At 32.5% G+C, this 24,483-nt stretch overlaps 1 protein-coding gene, 1 long non-coding RNA gene and 1 other non-coding gene across 6 annotated transcripts; all 3 read left to right on the forward strand.

The window, feature by feature from the left end:
- The first annotated feature begins 10,605 nt into the window (after window positions 1–10,605).
- On the forward strand, window positions 10,606–15,140 carry LOC107908425 (uncharacterized). 2 transcript variants are annotated; one of them, XR_005910289.1, is made up of 6 exons: window positions 10,606–10,865; window positions 11,481–11,630; window positions 12,183–12,249; window positions 13,173–13,243; window positions 13,888–14,109; window positions 14,823–15,140. It is a non-coding gene; the product is annotated as an uncharacterized lncRNA (long non-coding RNA). The 2 variants fall into 2 exon arrangements; XR_005910288.1 differs by lacking the exon at window positions 10,606–10,865 and adding an exon at window positions 10,887–11,331.
- Window positions 15,141–18,602: 3,462 nt separating this feature from the next.
- LOC121215092 (U5 spliceosomal RNA) lies at window positions 18,603–18,718 on the forward strand. The gene has a single exon (XR_005910824.1). It is a non-coding gene; the product is annotated as a U5 spliceosomal RNA (small nuclear RNA).
- A 1,396-nt stretch (window positions 18,719–20,114) lies between these two features.
- On the forward strand, window positions 20,115–24,406 carry LOC107908424 (uncharacterized). 3 transcript variants are annotated; one of them, XM_016835585.2, is made up of 10 exons: window positions 20,115–20,540; window positions 20,795–20,894; window positions 20,988–21,138; window positions 21,354–21,411; window positions 21,499–21,620; window positions 21,736–21,828; window positions 21,987–22,259; window positions 22,440–22,663; window positions 23,676–23,879; window positions 24,156–24,406. In XM_016835585.2, exons 1-10 carry the CDS (start codon window positions 20,419–20,421, stop codon window positions 24,258–24,260), a joined length of 1,452 nt encoding a protein of 483 aa, XP_016691074.2. In that variant the 5' UTR covers window positions 20,115–20,418; the 3' UTR covers window positions 24,261–24,406. The 3 variants fall into 3 exon arrangements, with proteins under 3 accessions (XP_016691074.2, XP_016691075.2, XP_016691076.2); XM_016835586.2 differs by having other exon boundaries at window positions 20,125–20,540; window positions 20,798–20,894; XM_016835587.2 differs by having other exon boundaries at window positions 20,128–20,502.
- The last annotated feature ends 77 nt before the right edge of the window (window positions 24,407–24,483 follow it).

Raw genomic sequence — 24,483 nt, forward strand, 5'->3', positions numbered from 1 at the left:
GTGTAACACACCAAACCTGGCACAGTCGTTATGGCCGAATTTAGAAAGCTACATTGGCTACCGAAATGGCTCAAAAAAATTTAATTTCAAACATACTTTTTGAACCATTTGCACAGTTTGTTCAAAACTAGTAAAATCTAATGTTCAAATTTATTTTCAATCACATTTTAAATCCATTTGTCCACGAAAATGGTCGAAATAATCTTTCAAAATTTTGAAAAATATTTTAAAACTATTGGCTTATCAATTCAAAACAAATGAAGTAAAGTGTTTATTTTAATTTCGTAAAAATTATGCAAATTTCAAGAATTGAAATAATTAATATCTCAATCGTAGACATTCAATCATTTATTCAAAGTATTTCAGATTTTCAATCATACTTCTAATCATTTGTATATTAACTTTAGAAATCAAATGCCTTTAGAAAACTCATTTGTAAACATTAATAATTTTGAAAACTTAGTCTAATTTTATTGAAAGCTCATTTTTCAAAAATGCAGCGGAAATATATGTTATTGACAGATTCTATTTTAAAAACCGAGTTTCAAGCGAAATCTTATCAAATACTAATTTATGCAGTTTTTAAAACTTAATGTCATGCAAGCAATTTATGCAAATGAGAATGAAAAATCCCCAAAATAAAATCCCATGCCACAGTCCATACATAAACTTATTACAAACCTAAAATATCAAAATAAAATTTAATTACTTTAATTTAAAAAGACTTCCGAGAAACTCCTCCAAATGTCGTCGTCGAATCCTAACCTTGGGGTTATCTGTAGCATCAGAAAACTATAAGGGCTGAGGTATAAAGCTCAGTGTGAGATTAACATAAACACAATCACATACATATAAACATACACGTTATACAATCATAATAATCATATCAATTTCATATAACTCAATAATTCACACTTATACTATGCATGATCACGTCAATGCACACTTCGTAGAACGATGCAGATTTTGTGAAAACTATCCTCCCCATCTCCGCTACTCACAAAAATCGAGTTCCCCAGAACTTGTCCATCCAATAACACAACAAATTGTGAACAGTGTCACAGTAACGCAAATAAACTACCAATAATCAATATCGCGAACAAGCTACCAAAATCGCAGACAAGCTACCAAAATCGCAGATAAACTGTCAATAATCAATATCGTGGACAAGCCACAAAAATAGCAAGTAAACTACCAATAACTTCCACCTTTCACATATCCCACCCCATGCATGTGATATGGCCAAAATCACTCAAATTCATATACGCATGTTTAACATGCAAATCACATATGTACACATGGTACCAAAATTTCACATTTTGTAATCATGCAAAAATCACATATGCCATATGATCACATAACATGAGATGAGATTTACATATTTTTCAAATCAATAATAATCATTAATATCACACAACATGCTTTTCATAACATATACGATTTGGAAAACATTTACTTGATATAGTCCATAACGATGGGTTTATCTCTCTTTATGGATACATAATGTATCATCATCAAACAACATAATTTAAATAATAATTTTTTTATCAACATAAAATAAAGACTTAATTTTGTTTAGTGTTAAAACCCACACCTGATCGTAGTAATTCTAATGCGAAAACTCCTTCTAATGCCCACTTCCGAATTTATTTAGATCTATCTCAGATCTAAACATAAAACGAATAATTTATCATTAAAACACCCTTGATAAATCTTTGATAAACGATTACGCTTTGGCTTCTATGACAATACTTACTCTTTATTAATCCAATATGATTCCATTATTTGAATCATAGGAAATTATATGCTTGAAATCGATCCTTCAAATAAGAAACACCTAGTTAGGAAGATGGCAATCAGTCACTATATAAGGATTAAGAAGTTTTGAATAAAGTAAGTATTCCAAATACTTTTGATCTCACTATTTAGGAATCGGTACGGAAGACAAGATGACTGAGATTTGGGAGTAATAGCCACAATATCTAAGATATCCAATACTAAGAAGAATTAATAGACAATAATAAATAATCTTACTATGATAAATAATAAAATCGCTATAGAAAGGAAGGGAAAATACTATTATTTTACGGTTGTTTTCAAGGCGACAATTACGGTGGTAGACAATAAAAAAAGAAAGGGGTTTGACACTTGCGAAAATGAGGAGAAAATAGAAGAAAGAAAAGAAAAATGAGTATTAAAATCGGTGGTGCAAGGTGGTTGTCACAACAGAGGAGGGTGGCACTTAGGGCGGTGGTGGAGAAAATAGAGGAGAAAAGTGGCGGCAAGGTGGAGGTCTTGTGGTGACAATGGTGGTTCGAGGTAAATGAGTGGTGGAGGAGAGGAAGAAAGATAATAAAAATGGTGGTTGATGGCTAAAACAAAAGAAAAAAGGGAGAAAATAAGGATGAGCGAAAGAGGGGGTGGAAAAAATGAATAGGAAAATAAAAGATGGACAACAAAAGGTGTCATTCACCTTGTCCAGGTTCAATGTATGACACACAAGATAAGGGTGAAGAAAATAGGCATATAGAGGGGACAACGAGCAAAAAGGGGATCATGGGAGTGAAAAGTGGGCTTAATGAGGGAAGGTTGACTCACACACAATGAAGAATCTTTCCCCATGCGTTGTAACTAGGTTTGATGGTAAGGAGTGTTCACACTAGCAAAAGTTGTTAGTTTAAAAAATTAAATAAAAATTTGAGAGTGTGGAAAATTGAACATTGGACCTCTAGATTTTTATTTAAGCACTCAACCACTTAACCACATTACTCATTGTGATAATTTTAACATAAAATATTTAAAAACATGGGATAACCTTTGCTAAGGGTTTAAAAGAATCTGTACCAAATAGAAATTAACAAGAGGGAAGGGATTCAAATACAATGACAACTCCACCACTACTCAATCATTATAATTGATATTTCTTTATTATCAAATGGGCAAAAGATTACCAAAATAAAAGTTTGGTCGTGACCACTCTCAGTTCATTAACCCAATTTCTACTAACCCAGTTTTTGAGATGTCACATGTTGAAAACCAAACTTGTTACAAGCTAAGAATACTCAGGTCAGATAATGAGACTGAAGACACTTTTGAAAAGTTTCAAAGGTTTTGCGAAAATGCTGGGATCGAGCATCAGTTGACAAATACATACACTCCTCAAGAAAACAGTATATGTGAAAGAAAGAATAGAATAATGATGGATATGCCAAGGTGTTTTTTGTTTGAGAAGAAGCTACCAAACAAGCTGTAGGTTGAAGCTGCGAACACTTATGTTTATCTGCTCAACAGATTACCAATAAAAGCTGTGAAGGATATGACACATTTTGTAGAATGGTTTGGATTCAAGCCTTTAGTGTCACACTTGAAGATCTTTGGTTGCTTGTGCTATGCACTTATTCCTGTTGTTAAAAGGAATAAGCTGGAAAGAAGAGCTCAATCAGGTATCTTTATTAGTTACAACAGTTGCAAGAAAGGGTACAGAATCTTTGATCCCTTTATGAGCAAAGTGTTTGAGAGCAGGGATGTGAAGTTCAACGAATAAGCTTTGTGGAATTGGGAAGCTAAAAAAGTTGAGATGGTTGAACTAAGTCAGACTGAGCTGAATGTACAACCAAATGAAGCTCAAAATTACGATGATGATTATCTTGATGACTTACTAGTTAGAAGCACTAGGCCTATCTCTGATGTATATGAAAGGTGTAATGTAGTTGTGTTGGAGCCAATCAATTATGAAGAGGCAGCAAAAAAAAAAAGAAGGCTGGATAGAAGCTATGGAAGCTGAGAAAGCCATGATCAAGAAGAATGAGACTTGGGAGTTGGTTGACAGACCAGTTCGCAGGAAGGTCATTAGGGTAAAATGGGTTTATAAAACTAAGTTAAATGTGGATGATTCAGTAAACAAACTCAAAGCTAGACTAGTTGCAAAAGGATTTAGTCAACAATATGGTGTTGACTATGCTGAAACCTTTTCACAAATAGTTAGATTAGATACCATCAAGTTGCTATCAACTATGGCAGCGCAGAAAGGGTGGAAAATACATAAACTCGATGTAAAGTTAGCATTCCTCAATGGTATTTTGAAGGAAGAAGTTTATGTTGAACATCTATAAGGATTTGTAACTGATGGTGAAAAGCATATGGTATGCAAGCTGAAGAAGGCTTTGCATGGCCTGAAACAGGCTCCATGAGCCTGCTATGAGATAGTTGACAAGCATCTAGTAAGCTTGGGATTTGAAATAAGCATCAGCAAATCCACCTTGTATGTGAAGAAAGGATGGAAGGAGACCTTGCTGATAGTGTTTTTGTATGTTGATCATTTGCTAGTAACTGGCAATGGTGAAAACCTGCTAACATAGTTCAAGAAATAGATGCGAGTTGAATTTGAAATGTCTGATCTTGGAGACATGACTTATTTCCTTGGTCTAGAAGTGTTTCAGTTAGAACAATGAATCCTCATTAGTCAAAAGAGCTTTACATTAAAGATCTTGAACAGGTTTTGTATGGAGAATTGCAAGCCAGTAGGAACTCCCATTGCTCAAGGTGAAAAACTCTCAAGCCAAGTTGATTTGAAAGAGTTGATGAAGGGAGCTATAGGAGCCTTATAGGAAGTTTGCTTTATTTGACAAAATTGAGGTTAGATATTATGTTTTTTGTTAGTCTGCTTTTGAGATTTATGCACTATTGTAATGTAGTTCATTTTACAGCTGCGAAGAGGGTTCTCAGATATGTCAAGGGAACTCTGAGTTATGGAGTTAAATATGTGAAAGAAAAGGAGCTGAAGTTAACTAGTTTCACATGCAATGATTAGGGTGGTTCTGTTGAAGATATGAAGAGCACTTCGGGATACTTCTTCATTTTAGGATCAAATGTATTTAGTTGGAGCTCAAAAAAGCAAAAGATTGTTGCACAATCAACTACCAAAGCTGAGTACATCGTAGCAGGTGCAACTGTAAGCCAAGCATTTTGGCTAAGAAGGTTAATGTCTGATTTAAATATTAAGCAAGTGGAAGCAATAGAAATACACTATGACAATCAATATGTTGTTGTAATTGCAAAGAATCCTATCTTCTATGGCAAGACAAAACACTTCAAGATAAAGTATCATTTTGTACAAGAGGTCGAACAATCAAATAAAGTAAAGCTGGTTCATTGCAGTTTAGATGTTCAACTTGCTAATATTCTCACAAAACCTCTTAAAAAGATGAGGTTCGAGAGTCTAAGACATAATATTGGAGTTCACAACATTATGGCCAAGGAGGAGTGTTGCGAAGTGGCCATTCATACAATGGCAAACTTAGGCTGTAACCTACAAGCTCAAAAGATGCAAGCTCATTAGAAACTACGAGCCTACTCAAAGTCGTGAGCTCAAACAAAATTGCGAGTTGCGAGCTCACTTGAAGTTGCAAGCTCATTGGAAGCTGCAAGCTGTCAAGACTTTTGGCGAACTGCAAGATGAAGTGTGAGATGGGTTCACATGTGTTGAAACTGATATTTTTTTTGGTCTGCATATTGAGATTACTTGTTAAAGCAAGCAAAGTTAGTATTGAATTGATGTTTTTAGGTACTGATTTACCTAATCAGTTGGTGTACAAGTTTTATCTTTATTTTTCCAAGATGATTTGATAGGATTAGTTAATAACTTGTGACCATTTCTCTTATATATTGTAATCTTTTGGAATGAAAATATGATGAAAAATATTGATAGCTATTCATTCAATCTGCTAAGTGTTCCTTTTGCATTTCTTGCTAATTATCTTTTTTCTATTCTCTCAACTTCAAAAACACCAACACCAGTGTATCTATTCAGTGCTGGAGCTAATGATCTAAGTTTAGAACTTGAGTCTCTATCAATGGCGGGCAAAGTTACTTTGAAGCTTTTGGTTGACATGAGAGGCCAAAGAGTTTTGTTTGCCGAAGCCGGCAAAGACTTTGTTGTTTTCCTTTTCAACATAATGTCATTGCCTGTAGGCACTGTTGTTAGACTTTTTTATCAAGGAAGGCATGGTGGGTTCACTTGGAAACCTTTATAAGTGCATTGAAAAGTTGAGTGAGGTGTATATGCAACCATTTCAGGCCAATGAAGTACTGTTGAACCCTAAAGTTTTAGCCTCTATTGCACCAAACTATCCTCAGTTGTTGTGTAATATTGATGTTGGAAAATATGGACATTACACATATAATAAGGGTAATTACATGTTTTTATTTACTATCATAATATGTTAGCCCAAATTAAAAGTGATCTAATTTGGTTATGGTTTATTGGATTTTAATTATTAAATGAAGTATGGGTCAAATATATGTAGATACTCTAGTAACTAATTTCTAATCGATGATGGGCTGATTAAAAATTAGGGCTAATGTGTCAAAGTTATATAGATTAGGGTTATGGTCCCCAAATTACATACAATGTAACTTTTCTAATATCCTATCTTTAGAAAAGATCAAAGAGAGAGCCAACTTATCAAGATTTCTTGTGTGCTAATTTGGAAGATCAAATCCCTAATATTTGAAAATTTTCTAGTGACCCATGGATTCAGGTACAATTCCGCATCTAGTTTTATTCTTGTTTTGTTCTTAATGATTTGACATGAAAGATCTTGATTTATGATTAATTAAGTTTTATATCATATCTTAATTTATGATATTAACAAGTGGCATCCGAGCCTCATCATATCGAATCATTGAGAGTTGATTAAGGTTCTTCCCTTGAATGATTGATTCATGAAATTTCATGGGTTTTATATTTCAGATATATATGTTGATCTTTGAAGGTTTATATTGAAGTATTTTTTTAAGATATTGATTATCTTGAATTCATATTAAAATTTTAAGGTTTTGTTTTAATATTTTTTAATTTGGGTGATTTTCGAATTGATGGATTCAATTACAGAGTTTGGAATATTTGTGTAATATATACTTGCATTTTAATCTATTTCTTGCGATTCAGTTTGTTTTCTTTCTTCATGATTTGTGCTGCTGTATGTTATATATATTTGCAAATCATGTTATTATTATTTGTTACTTTAGTGCCCTTTCTTTGAAAGCCATAGGTCCTATTATTATTTTTAAATGGTATAAGGAATTTAATTTGATGTTTAAAAAAAATGGTTAACATATACTCATGGCTTAATTCTTTAATATATATATTTTATTATATATACATATATAATACATGCATGTTGTTTTGGAAAAGTATATAAATACATATATATACACAATTATCTTTTAATTTGATAAAAAGATAAGATTAAGATAGATCTTTTGAAAGAAATAAGTTCAGATTTTGGCTTTAGGTTTTAATTAAGGATGTCTAATATTTTAAATAGATTAGTTGAAAGAAAATGTTGCCAAAGTGACCTCTTTTGTGTAGATTAGTTTATTTAAAATATCAAAATGATTATATGTTTTTATGATTCATGCGTTTATTAATTGGCGCAAAGGTAAGTTAATATTTGACAGATTTTTAATGACATTTGTGGTGATAAATGTGTGACAATTATAAGGTAATTTATGTGAACAATAAATTAGTCCAAATATTAATTCATTATTTGACATAATTTATTATCAATGTTTGATTGCTGCAACAAGAGTACCATTTACTGTTAATATTATTTTCCAAAGACTTGATACTAATATTGTGTTTGATATCTTGAGATGGGATTAGTCATTATCTTGAATTTATTGTTTACTTATGAATATTGATGTGAGCTTGTTTTTATTTATTTTCGTTCTATATTCAGCTAGTTCATCTTTTGTTGCCACAATAACTGCTAATATAAATTCTATACCCATACTTAATGTGACTAATTTTAAGGAATGGAAAAGACGCTTACTTATAGTGCTTGGCTGTATGGACATAGACCTTGCACTAAGGGGAGAACAACCTGCACCTCTCACTACGGAAAGCACCCCTAATGTTAAGAGGGATTTTGAGAGGTGGGTTCATTCAAATTGCATGAGTCTAATGATCATGAAACACAACATTCTAGAAGCCTTTAGGGGCACAAAATTTGAAAAGATTACTTACGCCAAGTGTTTCTTTGATGAAATTGAGAAACGTTTTGCTAAAAGTAATAAGGTTGAGATGACATCATTTCTAAATTCTTTGATGTCTGTGAAGTATAAGGGTCAAGGAAACATAGGGGAGTATATTATGGAGATGTTTCATGTTGCCTCAAGACTTAAGGCACTTAAGATCGAGCTTTTTGAGGAATTACCTTTTCTTATGGTTTTGGTATCGCTTCCTAAATAGTTTAACCAATTTAAAATTGGTTACATCTGTCAATAGGAGAAATGGACTCTAAATGAGCTCATTTTTTATTGTGTGTAAAAAGAAGAAAGGTTGAAACATGATAAGTGTGAAGGTGCTCATTTGGTCAGTGCCTTTAAAAACAACAACTTACATTCTGAATAAAATACCCATTAAAGCAGTTGCAAAAACACCTTATGAGCTTTGGACAGGTCGAAAACCTAGTCTAAAGCACTTTCACATTTGGGGATGTCCACTTGAGGCAAGGCCTTATAAGCCACATGAAAGAAATTGGACATATTTTTGAGACGAGAACTACAACATATTTTGAGGATGTTGAGTTTGGAGGGAGAAATAAAGTTAGAGACATTTCTTTTGAGAAGGAATTGAATTCTAACTCAGTTCCTGCTATCACTTTTAACGATGTTCTGGTCCTCATACCTATCATTGATCAAGAAGTGAATCCAGAACCTCAATAAGACAATGTTGAACAACTCCCTATTCAAGATGAGGTAATTGTTCCAGAAAAACAAACTCAACAACCTTAAGAATGAATGTCATTAAAAAAGGTCCACTAGAGAAAGGATTATAATGGCTTTAATGGAATATTTCACTACACCAAAACAGGCTTTTAACAGCACTTTTAGTGGCGTTTGGACAAAAAACGCCGGCAAAAATCGAGCATTAGCGGCGCTTTATGGAGATCACCACTAAAGATTGAGCATTAGCGGCGTTTTTCAAAAAAATGCCGCTAAAAATGAGCGTTAGCCACCGCAAAAACCTAAGCCCAACAGCGTCATTTTCTGACCTTTCGAGGCTTTAGCGGTGTTTTTGAAAAAGCGCCGCTAATGCTCGGGGCTTTAACGGCGTTTTTGAAAAAGCGCCGCTCTGGGCTTTAGCGGAGTTTTTAAAAAAGCGCCGCTAATGTTCTGGTCTTTAGAAGCGTTTTTGAATAAGCGTCGCTAAAAAACATTTTTATCTTAATTGATTTATTTATATTAATTAAATACAATTCAATTTATTTCTAATTGAATATTTAAAATCTTCAGAAAAAAATAATGACACGTGGAAATAATTTGAAATAAAACACATGGAAAAATTAAAATACTATTATTTAAAATAATTTTAAAGTTTTTTTGGTACATGATTACTGATTGTTTTTAATTTATATATTAAAAAATTTATTATATAATCGTAAAAGAGATAGTATTAATTTTAAAATATTGAATTAATTATCACTATAGTTTAGGGTTTTTGATTTAGGATATATGATTAATTTAAGATTTAAGGCCGATTTAGGGAGTATGAATTTAGGGATTATGCATTAGGGATTATGGTTTAAGTGTTGGGATTTAAGGTTTAAGGGTTGAGGGTTTAAGGGTTAGACATTATGGGGTTAAGAGTTAGGGATTTAGGGTTTTGGGGTTTAGAGGTCGGGTTAGAGTTTTGGGTTTAGATTAATTAGTTTTTTTATTTATATTTTAAATATGTTCTTATATAATTGTAAAAGAGATAGTATTAATTTTAAAATATTGAATTAATTATGATTATAATTTATGGTTTATGGTATATGATGTAGGGTTTAAGGTTTAAGAGTTACTATTTTAAGGTTTATGGATTATGGGTTTAGGGATTACGGTTTATGATTTATTGTTTAAGGGTTGGGATTTAAGGTTTAGGGGTTATGTTTTATGATTTATGCTTTAGGGGATAGGGGTTTGAGGTTTAGATTAATTAGTGTTTTTTAATTTATATATATTAAATAATTTCTTATATAATTGTGAAAGAGATAATATTAATTTTAATATATTAAAATTATGATTATAATTTAAATTATTTAAGAGATAATCGATAAACTTTATATATATTAAATGATTTAGGATTTAAGTTTACTTGAGATTTGTTAAATGATAAAATTTTATACAATCAGTTAATGCTTTTATATTTAAAAATATTTAATCTAAACCATTTGATATATTTAAATATTAGATTTAAAAAAATTGATAAATAAATAAAAAAAAGTAACAGATTGATATGGATATATAACTATCTATTTTGGATAGGACCAAATTTATCTAATTCTTTTAAATATTACTTAAAATTTTAAAAAAAATTATTTATTAAAAATTTATATGAAAGATAAAATAATTTAATATAAAAAATTGTAAAAATGTTGAACTTTAGCGGCGTTTTTTCAAAAACGCCGCAAAAGGTGGCAAAAAAGTTGAACAATGGTGGCGTTTTTGATTTAAAAGCGTTTTTGTTTCAAATGCCACAAATATTTATTTGCAAAACGGCGCCGTTTTGTAATTATTTTTTTTAAATGAAAATCTTTCTTTTTTTTTTTTTCTTCTGTTTTCCAAAATCGATGCCCCCAATTTCCCCCCCCCCAATTTCCCTAAATCGGCAACCCTCTGCAGCCCATACCCGCTAATTTTGTTCTTTCTTCTTCCTGATTTCGCGATTTTTTATTTGGGTTTTTATTTTTCGAGAACTTTCTTTGGTTTCTCCATTAAAAATTGTTCATCTTCTCTTCTTTTTTTTTTACCCTTTTCATTTGCATCGTATCCATTTGTCTGTCATCATGCACCTATTTTCCATCTTAGCTAAAACGGTAAGTTAAATGGGAAGTGTAGGAAAAAAGTAGCTGAAAGTTTTGGGTTTTGCTTGGTTGATTTTCTTTTTGTTTCACATTTTCCCACTGACCAAAAAAATGGTAAAGATAGAATGTTTTTTTCCAATATCTAAGAGGATTTGCATATACAATTTACTTAAGTATTTTTCTTCTTCTTCTTATTATTATTTAGGGTGCGATGCGGGTTTTTTTTTTGGGTGGAAATTTGGGTTTGAATACTGTATTTTAGATTTCTAAAGTTTCTTTTAGTAGTGTAAATCTGCAATTCGTTGTGATGTTTGGATCGGGACCGGGGATGAATTTCATGTTTATGGCATGTTTGGTTGTTGAGGAAGCTAAGGAAAATAAAAAAGCAAAGAACTGGAATTTGAATTACCAGCTGTTAAAGCTATTTAGTACGTCAAAATTCTCTATCAAAAGATAAATAGACTTTGTTTCAGTTGAGGTATACTTAAAATGTCCTTTCCTTGATTAATTGATATAGAGAATTTAATTTTCAATTAATAAGGAAAAATGAATAGGGCGGTTTAGTTCTGTGCATTATGGATGCTTTCTTGCTTTACCTTGACATGCTATGAACATTTGGTTTCTCAGCGACAAGCGATGAATGTTGTTCAGTTCAACTTATTGATGGAGATGGTTCATTCAATGATATTGGAATCGACAGTTTTATCAAGGAAGTGAAACTTCATGAATGCGGTCTGTCATATGCCGTGGTTTCCATCATGGGACCGCAAAGCAGCGGTATGCCTTGTTATCTTTGTGACTTTCTTCTTTATACTTTCCTTTCCCTGTTACTTAGGTGTCTATTCCCAGTTCATAGTAAGCTGCTTTGTTTATTTACTTTGCATTATGTTGAATGATATTGTACTAGAAATATGTGGGATACAAATGATAGTATGATAAGCTTGAAGCCTAGTCATGTCAGTTTTCAGAAAATGGCATGTCTTTCATATTGCACTTTCATGTGAACTTGTTACTACATGATACTGTTAAATTACTTTTGTAGTTAGTGTTATATCCATATTTTGTTATTGTTATTTTGAATGTAACTATTGCCGTAAATGATTTCATTTTGGCATATCTTTCATATCTCACTTTCATGTGAACTTGTTACCACATGATATTGTTAAATTACTTTTGTAGCTAGTGTTATATCCATATTTTGTTTATATTTTGAATGTAACGCATTCCATAATTGATTTCAATTTTTAGCTGTTTTATCATTCTATGGTTGTTAAATAAGCTCTGCTTATGCCATTAAAGGTTTCTCTTCACTTTCCTTGATCTTGACAGGTAAAAGCACACTGTTAAACAATTTGTTTTACACCAATTTCAGGGAGATGGATGCATTTAAGGGAAGGTAACTTTTGTTTATGTAATAGCAAATTGCATTTGTTTCAATCGGTTCAAACAATTAATGAAATGAGCTTCTTATCAGGTCTCAAACCACTAAAGGTATTTGGATGGCAAAATGTGCTGGTATAGAGCCTTGCACTATAGTAATGGATTTGGAGGGCACTGATGGAAGAGAGTGTTGCATTCTCTCATTAACATGTTTTGTCAAAAAAATTGAAACTACATTCAGGAAAATTCTCCTTCCTTGCCCCGACCCTAAAGGACAATAAAAAAGAGTATTTTTGGCATTGCATTTTGATTTATTAATCGAGTGCTTAGTGCCTGCTTTGTTGGCAATTTATCAACTACATCTTAAAAATTCTAACAAGTTTTGACTGGCTTGGTGTTGCTAATGAATTGTTAGTTGTAGGCAGTAGTTCTAATATTGAATGAATTTTTGTTTTACCTGATAGTAAAATGAAATTAAAGGTCAGTCATCAATTCTTTCTTTTTCTAATGTCAAGGTTTTAATTCTGAATGTTCCATTCTCTTTTTACTTGTTTAAACAAAGGTTATACCATAGGTGATATTTGTTCCCTAGCATTATTTTCAGCAACATTGATTAGTAGAATATACTTGAAATTGGAGCAATCAAATCGATCATGATGAAAGTACAAAATTTGGTGATTTGCACTGGAGTTTTTAGTTAAAAGAAGAATTGGTGATTTTAGACAGAGGTCTTGGTGCTCCAATAACACGTAAAGCTTAGAGTGATGTACCAAGCTGAACAAATCAATAGTGGTTTGAGATTATAAAAGTTGAATATGAAGTTGATAATCTGTTTGTTTTTGTCTGTTCCTATCTATCTTCCTTGTTTTGTGAAAAATGCAGAGGATTAGAGTTTCTTTCCAAGTTATCTTATTAATTATTTTCTTTGCATTATTCCAGGATGACACAGCATTTGAGAAACAAAGTGCACTTTTTGCACTGGCGGTTTCAGATATAGTACTCATAAACATGTAAGCGGTGGCACCTACATGGGGCTTGATATAGTTTTGAATGTTCATTTTAAGTTAATTGCTGTCAGTACTGCATGCAAATAATATTATTGAGCAACTTTCATTTAGGTGGTGTCACGATATTGGTCGTGAGCAGTGTAAACTGTTTGCAATGTTAACTTTCAAGAATTGATTTTTTTTGTGATGTTAACTTTCAAGAAAAATCAATTATTTGGTTTTTCCTGCTTCATGTCTTGTTTTTGTTTGAGAGGAATTAACGAAACTGAAAATACCCTGTAAATTGTATTTTATAAATATTCTTAACCATTATTGATTGTCTGGTCTCTTTGCTGTAATCTATGATGTTAGGGCCTTCACTAATTTTCTATTTGTCTATTACAGTTTGGTAGTTTTGGGAGTGGTTAGGATATTAATTATTTTCTCAACTATTTTGTTCTGAAGGAATTAAGTTTTCTTGGGGTTTGAATTACTGGGAAGCTATTTCTGTTGTGATATACATACTTTTACATTTTAAATTATCTTAACACCTTACTATTTTCTTCTTCCTATGGATACCATTACAGCTTGCAGTTGAATGTTTCTTTTAGGTATTTCTGCCTCCAATTCGCCTTCTGTTTGTTGATTGAATTTTTTTAAGTTATTAGGTTTGGACGTTGGTGCTAGGGAGAAGCAAGGAAATTCTAAAGTTGATGATGGATTCAATGTTCGAAAAGAAAAAATCACCTGCATTGCTGCATCTGTTGATGTGGATGAGGAGTTTGAATCTTCTGGAGTTGAAGAAACTAGGAGTACTGTTACAAATGGCAACCGAAGCCACACTAACAGACGCTATCGTGATAAGACAGCTAATTTAACAACTAATTCTGGTAAGCTTTTTATCTTTATTTTGTCTTTAATAAGATTTTTTTTAATTAAGAAACTGTTTTTTTCTTTTTAAATGTAAAACTTTTATAGTAAGCAGCAACATAACTAAATCACCATGTGCTAATAATGAGAAGATTTATTGTTCCTATTCCCTTGGCTCCAATTTTTTTGATTCAAAACTTGATGTCTAAGTGCATGCTTGAGTATTTGGCAATCAATCCTGTGAAATAGTTTCTAGTTAAGGTGGCATAGAAGCATATAGTACTCCAGGCATAATCTCTTTTTGTAGAAATTTCAGGAATAACATATCCTCCTTTGTTTTGAAGTGTTCGATCTATTTTTGTTAGCTTGGCACTGCTTATGCTTAATTTAGTCTTCATACAATTGCTATAATTTGGTTATCAGCCAGATTTATGATTGTTTTCTACTGACTCATTTATGATTGTTTTCTATTTTTATTGATTTTTGTAATCAATCTCAATTCTGCTTTTTGCAAAGTAATACTATTGTTCCTTGTTAAAAAATTGAATAGTTTAGACAATCATTAGAAAGAATGCCTATTTGTGACACATGGAAGAGCTATGATTGAGATTGTTTGTTAGTATGGTTCAACCTGCTACTAAAGCTGCACGTAATTGTTTGTTATAGATATATTTTTTGAGCCTTAATGGCTATATATAATTTTTATCTGATCATTTGGTTTTGCATCCTTTAGATATTGAAGGTGTTGTAGAGGATTCAATCTCTTCAAGCTGGAAAAGCCAAGGCTTAGCACTTCTTCAAGTGGAGTGTTATTTAATTTTTCATTCCATGGTCGTTTATCTTAGTCGGAACTTGAATTTGGTGTTATTGAAATAGGGTTTTGTAGCTACTTTGTGTACTAGCTTCTTTAACCATGATTGTTAATTATTACGTGTTTTGTAGCTTCTTTTATATTTGGCCGAGTTAATATAGATCAGATGAGCTGTGAGGTAGATTGCTCATTTATTTAAACATTATTTTTTAATTCTAAATTTAAATTCATTAATTTTTATATTTAGCTTTAAAGTTAAAATTTTAATAGAAATTTTAATTTAATTAATTTTTTATCCTTAAAAGTATATAGTTTAAAGTTTAAATTTCAAAAATAAAACATAATATAATATTTATCATAGAAATAAATATTATTTAATTAAAATATTTTTTTAAAAGTCATGTTTTTAGCTGCGTTTGTGAAAAAGCGCCACTAAAAGAACATAATATAATATTTATCATAGAAATAAATATTATTTAATTAAAATATTTTTTTAAAATTCATGTTTTTAGTAGCGTTTGTGGTAAAAGTGTCGTTAAAGTCATGATTTTTAGTGGCGTTTGTGGTAGAAGTGCCGTTAAAGGTCATGATATTTAGCGGCGTTGTCTATAGCGGCACTTTTTGTGGCGCTTAAAGACACCGTTAAAAACCTAAAAAAGTGCCGCTAAAAGCCTGTTTTGGTGTAGTGTTTTGACCTTAAGCTGCATCAGATGAATATTAAGTTAATGTTTTCTCAATGGTTACATTGACCATACATTTATATGGTGCAACTAAAAAATCTTGTGCCTAATGATGCAAAGTTAATGGTTTGCAAATTAAAGAACTTCATCTATGGGCTTAAGTGGACTTCTCGTCAATAATATTACAAATTTTACCAAATGGTTATCTCATTCAATTTAGAGATGAATTTGATCGATAATTATATATACCACAAGTTCAGTGGGAGTAAGGTTCTATATTTGGTTTTATATGTTAATGACATACTATTTGTCAATAATAAGTTAAATCTTGACCAATACCCCAAGAATTGTTTTGAGATTAAGGAAATGCACAAGATTCCCTACGTCTCAAAAGTGGAAGTCTAATGTATGCTTAAGTATTTATACGTCCTGAGATTGCGTACATTGTTGGGATGTTAGGCAGATATTTAAACAACCCAGGTATGAACCATTGGTTAGTAGGCAAGAGGGTTATGAGGTATCTTCAGAGAACAAAAGATTACATGCTCACATATCGAAGGTCTGATAAGTTGGAGATCATCAAGTATACATACTCCGATTTTGATGGAATATTTATACAAAATTTTGTCACTAGGGTGCAAATTGTGACAATAATTGGTAGTCATTTATTCCAACAACAATAGGAGCACATCAAATTCAAAGTACATAGACTTAAAGTTCTTGGTTGTTAAAGTAAAAGTTCAGAATGTTAGTTGTCTATAAAGCATATTGGGACAAACTCTATAATTGCAAGTCCGCTTATTAAGGGACTACACCCAAGGTTTTTCATGAGCACATTACTCATATGGGTGTAATATCATTTAAGGATATTTGGTTTTAGTGGAAGTTTGTACTTTTAAATGATTTTATATTATAGACACATTTTCAGTTATTTCAATTTACGGATGTTAAGTTTATTTTCTGTAGAAAGAAAGTTTATTTGGTTTATTCACACTCTGGTTTTGGTAATGTTTGATCGCACTAAGGTTTAAGGAGGACCAGTTAGAAATAGACCAGTTAGAAATAGACATGTTTAGATCATATTGCATGTAATTTCCATGCTACACGTCCATACTTGATCTATGTCATTTGATTGTGTTGATATATGTGATCAAAGATGGATTTAGTTACGATATATGTAACGAAAGTCGCATTGGTTCTATGTTAACATAATTAATGGACGAGATTGTTCGGAATACCTTTTGGATATAATAGTAAAATTTTGAGCTCAAAAGGTTATATAATGACATGTAATTATAGAGTAATTAGTATATATATGTGGTCTAAGTAGGAGATTGTTATAAAATATGGACATCGCATATATAATAAGGGTAATTACATGTTATTATTTACTATCATAATATGTTAGCCCAAATTAAAAGTGATCTAATTTGGTTATTGTTTATTGGGTTTTAATTATTAAATAAAGTATGAGTCAAATATGTGTAGATACTCTAGTAACTAATTTCTAATTAATGATGGGCTGATTAGAAATTAGGGCTAATGTGCCAAAGTTATATATATTAGGGTTATGGTCCCCAAATTACATACAAGGTAACTTTTCTAATATCCCGTCTTTAGAAAAGATCTAAGAGAGAGCCAACTTCTCAAGATTTCTTTTGTGCTAATTTGGAAGATCAAATCCCTAAGATCCGAAAAATTTCTATTAACCCATGGATTCAGGTATGCTTCCATATTTAGTTTTGTTCATGATTTATTCTTGATGATTTGACATGATAGATCTTAGTTTACAATTCTAATTTTATATTAGATATTATTTACGGTTCTAACAATTGAGTCATCAAACAATTCAAGAAACCAAGGTTTTTACAGGTGTAGCAATAATGACTGTCAGTTGTATATTATAGAAGATCCGAAGGCTGTTTGTTCTCAGTGAGGTTGTACGATGAGTAACCAAGTAAAACTTGTTAAGATAGATCATAAAACATGTTTTAAATCCCTATCTTCATCAAATGAAGGTGAGGAGGGAGGATATGTGATAAGGGTGGTTACATATAGATGATCTTATAGTGAAGCCATTGTCAACTATTTCTAGTCTAGGTTTGCTTAACAGGTTTTCTGTCAAAGATAGTGGGGCACTCCAAGAGAAAACGATCAAAATCCGTATGGATGAGGTAATTACGTACATCTTTTTTTGTTTTTAACTATATTATAGTTTGAGATATCACATTTTTGTTTTGCTTGTGTGTCAGGCTGTGAAATTGCTCAAGGCATCGTCGCCGTCCAAGACTGTGCTTAATGATATCTTCTATGGAAAGAAGGCACATGTATAACGTTCTCACCTAGTAATTTGTATCAGTCGAATGGGGTCTTTCTATGTTCTAATTTACTTGTTTGCTTTTAATTATTTTGCATTCTAAATTTGTATGACAACTTATTACGCTTTTAAGTTAATAAAAGTTGAGAGTTCTAAACTTATTAAATATATATTTTTTAAGTATAAAATGTATAATGCATATTTTTTTTATATATTATTAGAAAGATTAATATTTTTTAAAGCGTAAAACGAAATATATCGCACTAATAAACTAAAAGTGTCATAGAAATAAACATTCCAAGTTAAAATGTTAAAAAAAAAAAAAGTTCATTCCTATTCTCTATGATTAATGTGAATGAGTAACCTGTGGAGTAGGATACAAGAATGATTTTCTGGTGGGTATTGAGTTTGCATAACTTAGTTCACGACATGCATTTTCAGCTTACAGTAAAGCAGGAATATCTTACAGAACCATTAACTTGGGGAATCAATCAGTCAGTAAAGGCGTAAAACACATGGAACAGTGATAGATTTAAAACAGCTAATTTACGAGATTATGATGCGGAAATTTAGAGAACTGATGGAGAACGGCTTGCCTTGAGAGTCAGAAAAACCAATGGAGAAAAATTCCATAATAGAACACAAGCAAGCGCAACCCAATCGACTTTTATAAATAATGTCCAAATGGCTTGAATGAAAGCACGGAGCCGTCCGGTGGGCACAGAGCGAGCTATTCTTTCGCCTTTTACTAAAGAATACCGTGTGCTCGCCGCTCTTTGCGGCATACGCCTATTTTTGGAGGGCTGTTCTTTCTAGAACCGGGCCATCAATATCAAGTTTAGAAAGCTTTAGTATTCATAGATTGTAGGGTTTCTTCTTTCTCTTCTACTCCATAGGATTTTGTTGGCCTGGTCTTTACATGATTCTATAGCAGAGACCAAGCGAATTGGTTAATAATAGAGAAATATGTCATACTGAAAACTGGTATACACTAGTCAAGGTTTTCACCATATATAATATTAAAGCTGCATGACCATGTTTCATGAAGTGCCTCGTGCTAGTTGTGCAGGGCTGAAGACAAAGGGCTTCTTGTTCGTCCAAACACAGTAGGTTTGTTTTAGTATTCTCTGTTCTTAATTTTTATTCGGACACCCTCTAGATTCTTGGCTTTGCCTAGTTGGAAACTAGTGAGGTAGGGATGTGCAAGGATTGGGTTGTTGATTTTGATAGCTCTAGTGGAATAATCAATGAAAAGGGATTTGAGATCAGCAGCCTTAAAGTATAACAATGGAACAGCAGTTTTGAAAGGCATGCTCCACTGATTCTGGAAATAAACCCTTACTTTTGGTTGGGAACTTAATAGCATGTAAACTACATCCTTCTATTGTGACTGCTACACCAGCAAGGAAGTAACTCACACTCAAAGCATCACCTTCAACATAAGCATCACCTACTAGTTAACAAATGTATATACTATAAGCAATATAAATTAAAACACCAAAAAATACCGAATTCATATATATAAAGCAATTATATTTACCGGTAAGATGTATACATATTAAATAGGTAGAAAAATTTCAATAGTAAGCATTAAAGTTTTGTGTTTCCGACTTGAATTTATATAAAAAATAAGATTGAGAATAATAATATTAAGATAGATGTAATTTAACAAGTAGTAATATAATAGTGAAAAGTTAATAAAATTGGGAGAAAGCAACAAGAAAATAGCTTTAAAATAACAAAAATAGTAGATTTTTTTGTCCTTTTGTGAATTCAGGTCGGGCCGGTGCAAAAAATACCTTATTTGAGGCTCAATTTGTTTTTAAATATGCTTCTTTTTTGCCTATATTTTTATTCAAATCCTACCACTTTTAAAGTAGACTTTTGGACCGGATCTGGTGGCCCGACCTATGAACAAGTCTAGATATATGAAAGAAAATATTTTTGATAATGTTATGCGTAAATTAAAATGTATAATATTCAATTTATTATAATACTACACATAATTAATGTTTTTGGTAAGTGAGATTAAAATTATTTTATTTCCTTATATTTTATGCAATTAAGTGAAGAGAGGAGAGGAAAACAAATGCATTTACTATAACTCTATTGGTGGATCTCTCCCTCTGATATCGTCAGCAAAAGAAATGTAAAATACAATTCCATCAAGATAGTTATTTATATTATAATATTTTAGTCTTTAATTATTATTAAACAACAAATTTTTTAATGTTTTTTAACCTTTTTTGTGTTGTTGCTTATTTTCCTTTCTGCCTCTCTCGTGCTTCTGCCTCTGTTACCTCCCTTCTTCATTAAAGTAGTTTTTCTATGTTAAATATCATTTCGAACATTCTTATTTTCTTTCTACCGCTTCATTTTTGCACATTCATGGAGAATTAAGTTATTTGATTGTAAAGTTGGGGTGGGTCTTTTCTTCTCCATTTGGGGCTTTACAATAACATCCCTCGCTTTTCCTTTTTGTTCCTTCAATTTTGGTACTCTGTAAATTAAATTTCTTCACATGAAAAGGAAGGACAAAGAAAGTGATAAAACAATGGCTGTTTCCACTGAGTTGGACTTGCAGAGCAGCAGCGATTGCTCTTTTGTATGGGATCCTCAAACTCACCTCTATTTTCATGCCAGGTTGATTTATTTATTTACTTCAAATTTTCTATTTTCTATTTTCTATATCTATAAACTATTACTATTAATTCTTCCTCTCATTTTTAATAAAATTAGTTTTTATATTTGAGAAATTAATTGTAGATTTTTTCCCTTTAAACTTCGATGATTCTATCCCAATATGTCATACAATTGGGTTTTTTTTCCTCTCTCTGTCTCTCTCAATGATCGTTTGTTCATTTTGGCACCGTACGCCTTCGTTTGATTTGTTGCAGTAGTGGATTTTACCATGACCCTGATGCCGGATGGTACTATAGCAGTAGAGATGGTCTCTATTACACATTTGAGAATGGAAATTATGTGCTTTTGGACATGGTAGTTAGCTCATACCTTCTTTTATCTGGATGATTAATCCTATGTTCGGTATGCTTTTCATTTTAGGTTTTTGATTCCAAAATGATTTTGCAGGAAGGATCTGTGGCTGATAATTCTGTTTTAGATGAGCCTTGTGCCACTGCTTCTTATAATGGTCCCGAGTATAATCGCTCTTCGTCTCAGGGCAATGAAGTTGATGCTCAGAATACTACTATAAATGTTGCTGACGAATCTACTAGTACAGGTAAAATTTCTCTTTACTCAATATTATGCTGTGGAATGATTGAAGGGTAGTTGAAGGAACAAGTTTTTCTTTGAGCGGTGCAATCTGTGAATCTGATTCATTAGTACAAAATTTCATCTCAAAAAAAAGTTCTACTTCTGTAAATAATGTTCTATTGATTGGATTCTTTTTCGCTCTAGTGCTTTAAACTAATTCACGGTACTTCTGATTACCAGGTCCAATAGAGGACACCAGTGCTCAAGCATCTGAGCAGCCACCACCACCATCAGAGTGGTTTGCTACTTCTGACATTTTATATCCTATATTTTGGTTGAACTAGTTGATTACATGTTTTCTTACTGAGGTATCATCTTGATTCAGGTTAGAAGACACACTCATCGACCTTTATCTTTCTGGGTATAACTTAGCTGCCAATTCTGCTGCTGATGCAAGTATTTCGTTGGAAACAGACGAAAAAGAGAATTTCAAGTTTCCTACTGATGGTTTGTCACAAATTTGTTTGTTTGAAATTTCTAAACGCTTGCTAGCTTCTGAAGATGATTGTAAAAAGTTGGTTATGTTCTGAAGTTTATCTAATGGTGTTCTGTTGAGGAGCAGGAAATGATGAGATGTACGAGTTGGAAGAGGGTGAATGGATCCCAGAGGAAAGCTTTGGTTTGGGCGGTTCAAGTGAAGTTGTCCCATATGAAGGTCTTGCGACAATGTTGCTATTGTTACATTTGACTGATATCCAATTTATTTGAAATAAACATCTACTTCAGTTTTGCCTACAAATTTTACCACTTAAGGGATTCCTGTGGGACAAATTCCACGAGTCTAAATCAACACACTGGAAAATTTTCATTCAGGTGATACATGGGATGAAGAAAACTGGCGAGCCCAATACGGACAAGTCACACGTTGCAAAGATGAGCCCTTGCTAGAATTTCCAGTTGTGGATTTGTGGGATTGGAGTATGGTGACAAAACCAAAAGAGGATGGAAAAAAGCAAGTGGCTAGACTGATAGGTCGGCTGGTGAAGCGGTCGGCTAAAGTTCACCCCTCCGTGCCTCTTGGCGGTGGTCTATTAAAAACTGCTCCTATATGTGAAGTTCATCTTGATCTGGTACGAGTTAGAACAGGTTTGCATCTGCCACTTCTCTAGAACAACTTTTGCGAACCAAACAAAGGGTGATTCTTGGGTTTTGATCGGGAGGAAGTAAGGAAAATATGTCTTCTTCTAAAACAACTCTCTTCATGAAATCTAATGTTAGTGCTCCTAATTTGTAAGGTTGTACCCCCTCCCCCATTATTTATTACAGGACAAGTGTACAAATTGCGAACTCCATGTCCAAGGTATTTAGCTTCCTTGTCAACATATGATTCTTCTGATCCAACAAAAGATTGGGGCTTCCCTGATTTATTAGTCAATAAGAAAAGCTTCGTCCAGTTCAAATCTAGACAAAAGCAAAAATCAGAAGCAACTAGAGAGAAAGGCTTAAAGGATTTGTCTATGTTGTCAGATCAGCTCTCTACATCATTGAAGGTAGCATTTGCTTTCGTGAAGTTTAATTCCAAGTTCTTTTTCTGTAGTTATGCATGTGAAGAATATAATTAAAAACTATAAGTAGATAGGAAAGTATAAGAAATTTAATAACAATGAAAGAATTGGTCATCTACTGAAGTAGAAGACAGTATTTATTTGGGGTGTAATTAAGCTGAGCTGAGCTCAAGTTATAAGAAGTTCAAGCTCCTCTCAAAATTTGGGGTTGGAATTTGGCTCAAGCTCAAATCTCACTTTTATAGCTCAAGGTCGATTCAAGATTAAAAAAATATTGTTCGAGCTCTTTTGGTTAGGATCATTTAAACTCGTTTATGTGTAAAAAATGAGATTGATTCTTATGATCAACTTCAAACTCGATTTTTATGTGTGAGCTCAAATTGATATTTTTAAATATTACCAAAAAACAAAACTAGAGGACTCAAGTAGGCTTGCAAACTACTTGAGTCAATTATTAAGATATTCGAATTTGGTTTACTCAATAGCTTGAGCTACTTGAGCTTGACTCAAAAATTACTAAACCAGAATCTTTTTTTTGTTTTTCAAGTCAAACTCGTGTAGCTTGTGTGCACATCTCATTCACACCCCAATGAGATGATATCAAGTAAACATTCCAAAGTTTCATGGGAAAATATACGATCTTCACATGTAGTCCATTTTTCCTGATTTGGCTTGTTAAAAATTCATTTAATTCGAATACCATTTATGTTGCCAAGAGACTGCCTAATGGTCATCACACACTCAAAACCTTTACATCAAATTTGGAGGCTCAATTTATATACCTATTCCCACTTAACTGTTATTTCTTTCTTGTTTCACCCAAAAGAAGAAATTAAAAAGAAATCAGTTTTTTTCTATAAGAAAATTCATATGTAGACTGGAGGTAATTTTTGTTAGTGTCTTGGAACTCAATTATATTGGTTGCCATTTTTTATAAGAGTTTGTGTGCGCTATGCTGATTCCTTTCACACTCTGCCTTTTCCTTTGTCTCTTGCAGGGAAGCCATGCATATCGTGATAGAGCTGCTGAGAGAAGAGCCTTGCGTGGTGGCTTTGGTCTGGGTCCAGGGCAAAAGAATGCAGGAAGTGATCATGATAATGATCCTACCTGTATAAAAGATGCCAAAGCTGAAGCCTTGAACATGTCATTTGGGGCTGGTAGTTATGCCAGACGAATTATGGAAGGCATGGGCTGGAAAGAGGTGAGTGTTGATCTTATTACATGTGGTACATGAGACAAATACTTACATCTATGATGATATTGAGGGGTATGAAACCTTTTATCCTAGATGATATTTATCAGTCATGACTGACACTAATTTCTCATGTTGATTGGATGAAAGAATTATTTTTAAAAAGGAAAAAAGTAAGATTAAGACGTTAGAGAAAAATGCTTCTTCGATTATACTTGACACTTTTGTCATAAAGTCATATATAACCACCATTTTCCTACTGTTTGAAACTTAATTTGGATGCAGGGGGAGGCTCTTGGTAGCACCACACAGGGCTTGACAGAACCATTACAGCCAACCGGGAACATTGGTAATGCTGGATTAGGATGGCCTCAAACAAGGCACCGCTAGGATTGCTAGCCACCATCAACCTTCTTTTTATACTTTGGGCCGATGGTATATATTATAGTTTCTGGAAACTCTTGTGTGGACAGTAAAGCACCATGATCAAAAGTTACATAAATGGAATAACATCATAATGGTGTTCACGGTTTAAATTCCTTTATCATCCTCTCTTTTGGGTACATAAATTCCTCTTGTTTTAGGTAATACTGGCTGAGTAAATGTGAATGGG

Source organism: Gossypium hirsutum, chromosome D02 (assembly GCF_007990345.1).
Source record: "Gossypium hirsutum isolate 1008001.06 chromosome D02, Gossypium_hirsutum_v2.1, whole genome shotgun sequence".
Taxonomy (NCBI): domain Eukaryota; kingdom Viridiplantae; phylum Streptophyta; class Magnoliopsida; order Malvales; family Malvaceae; genus Gossypium; species Gossypium hirsutum.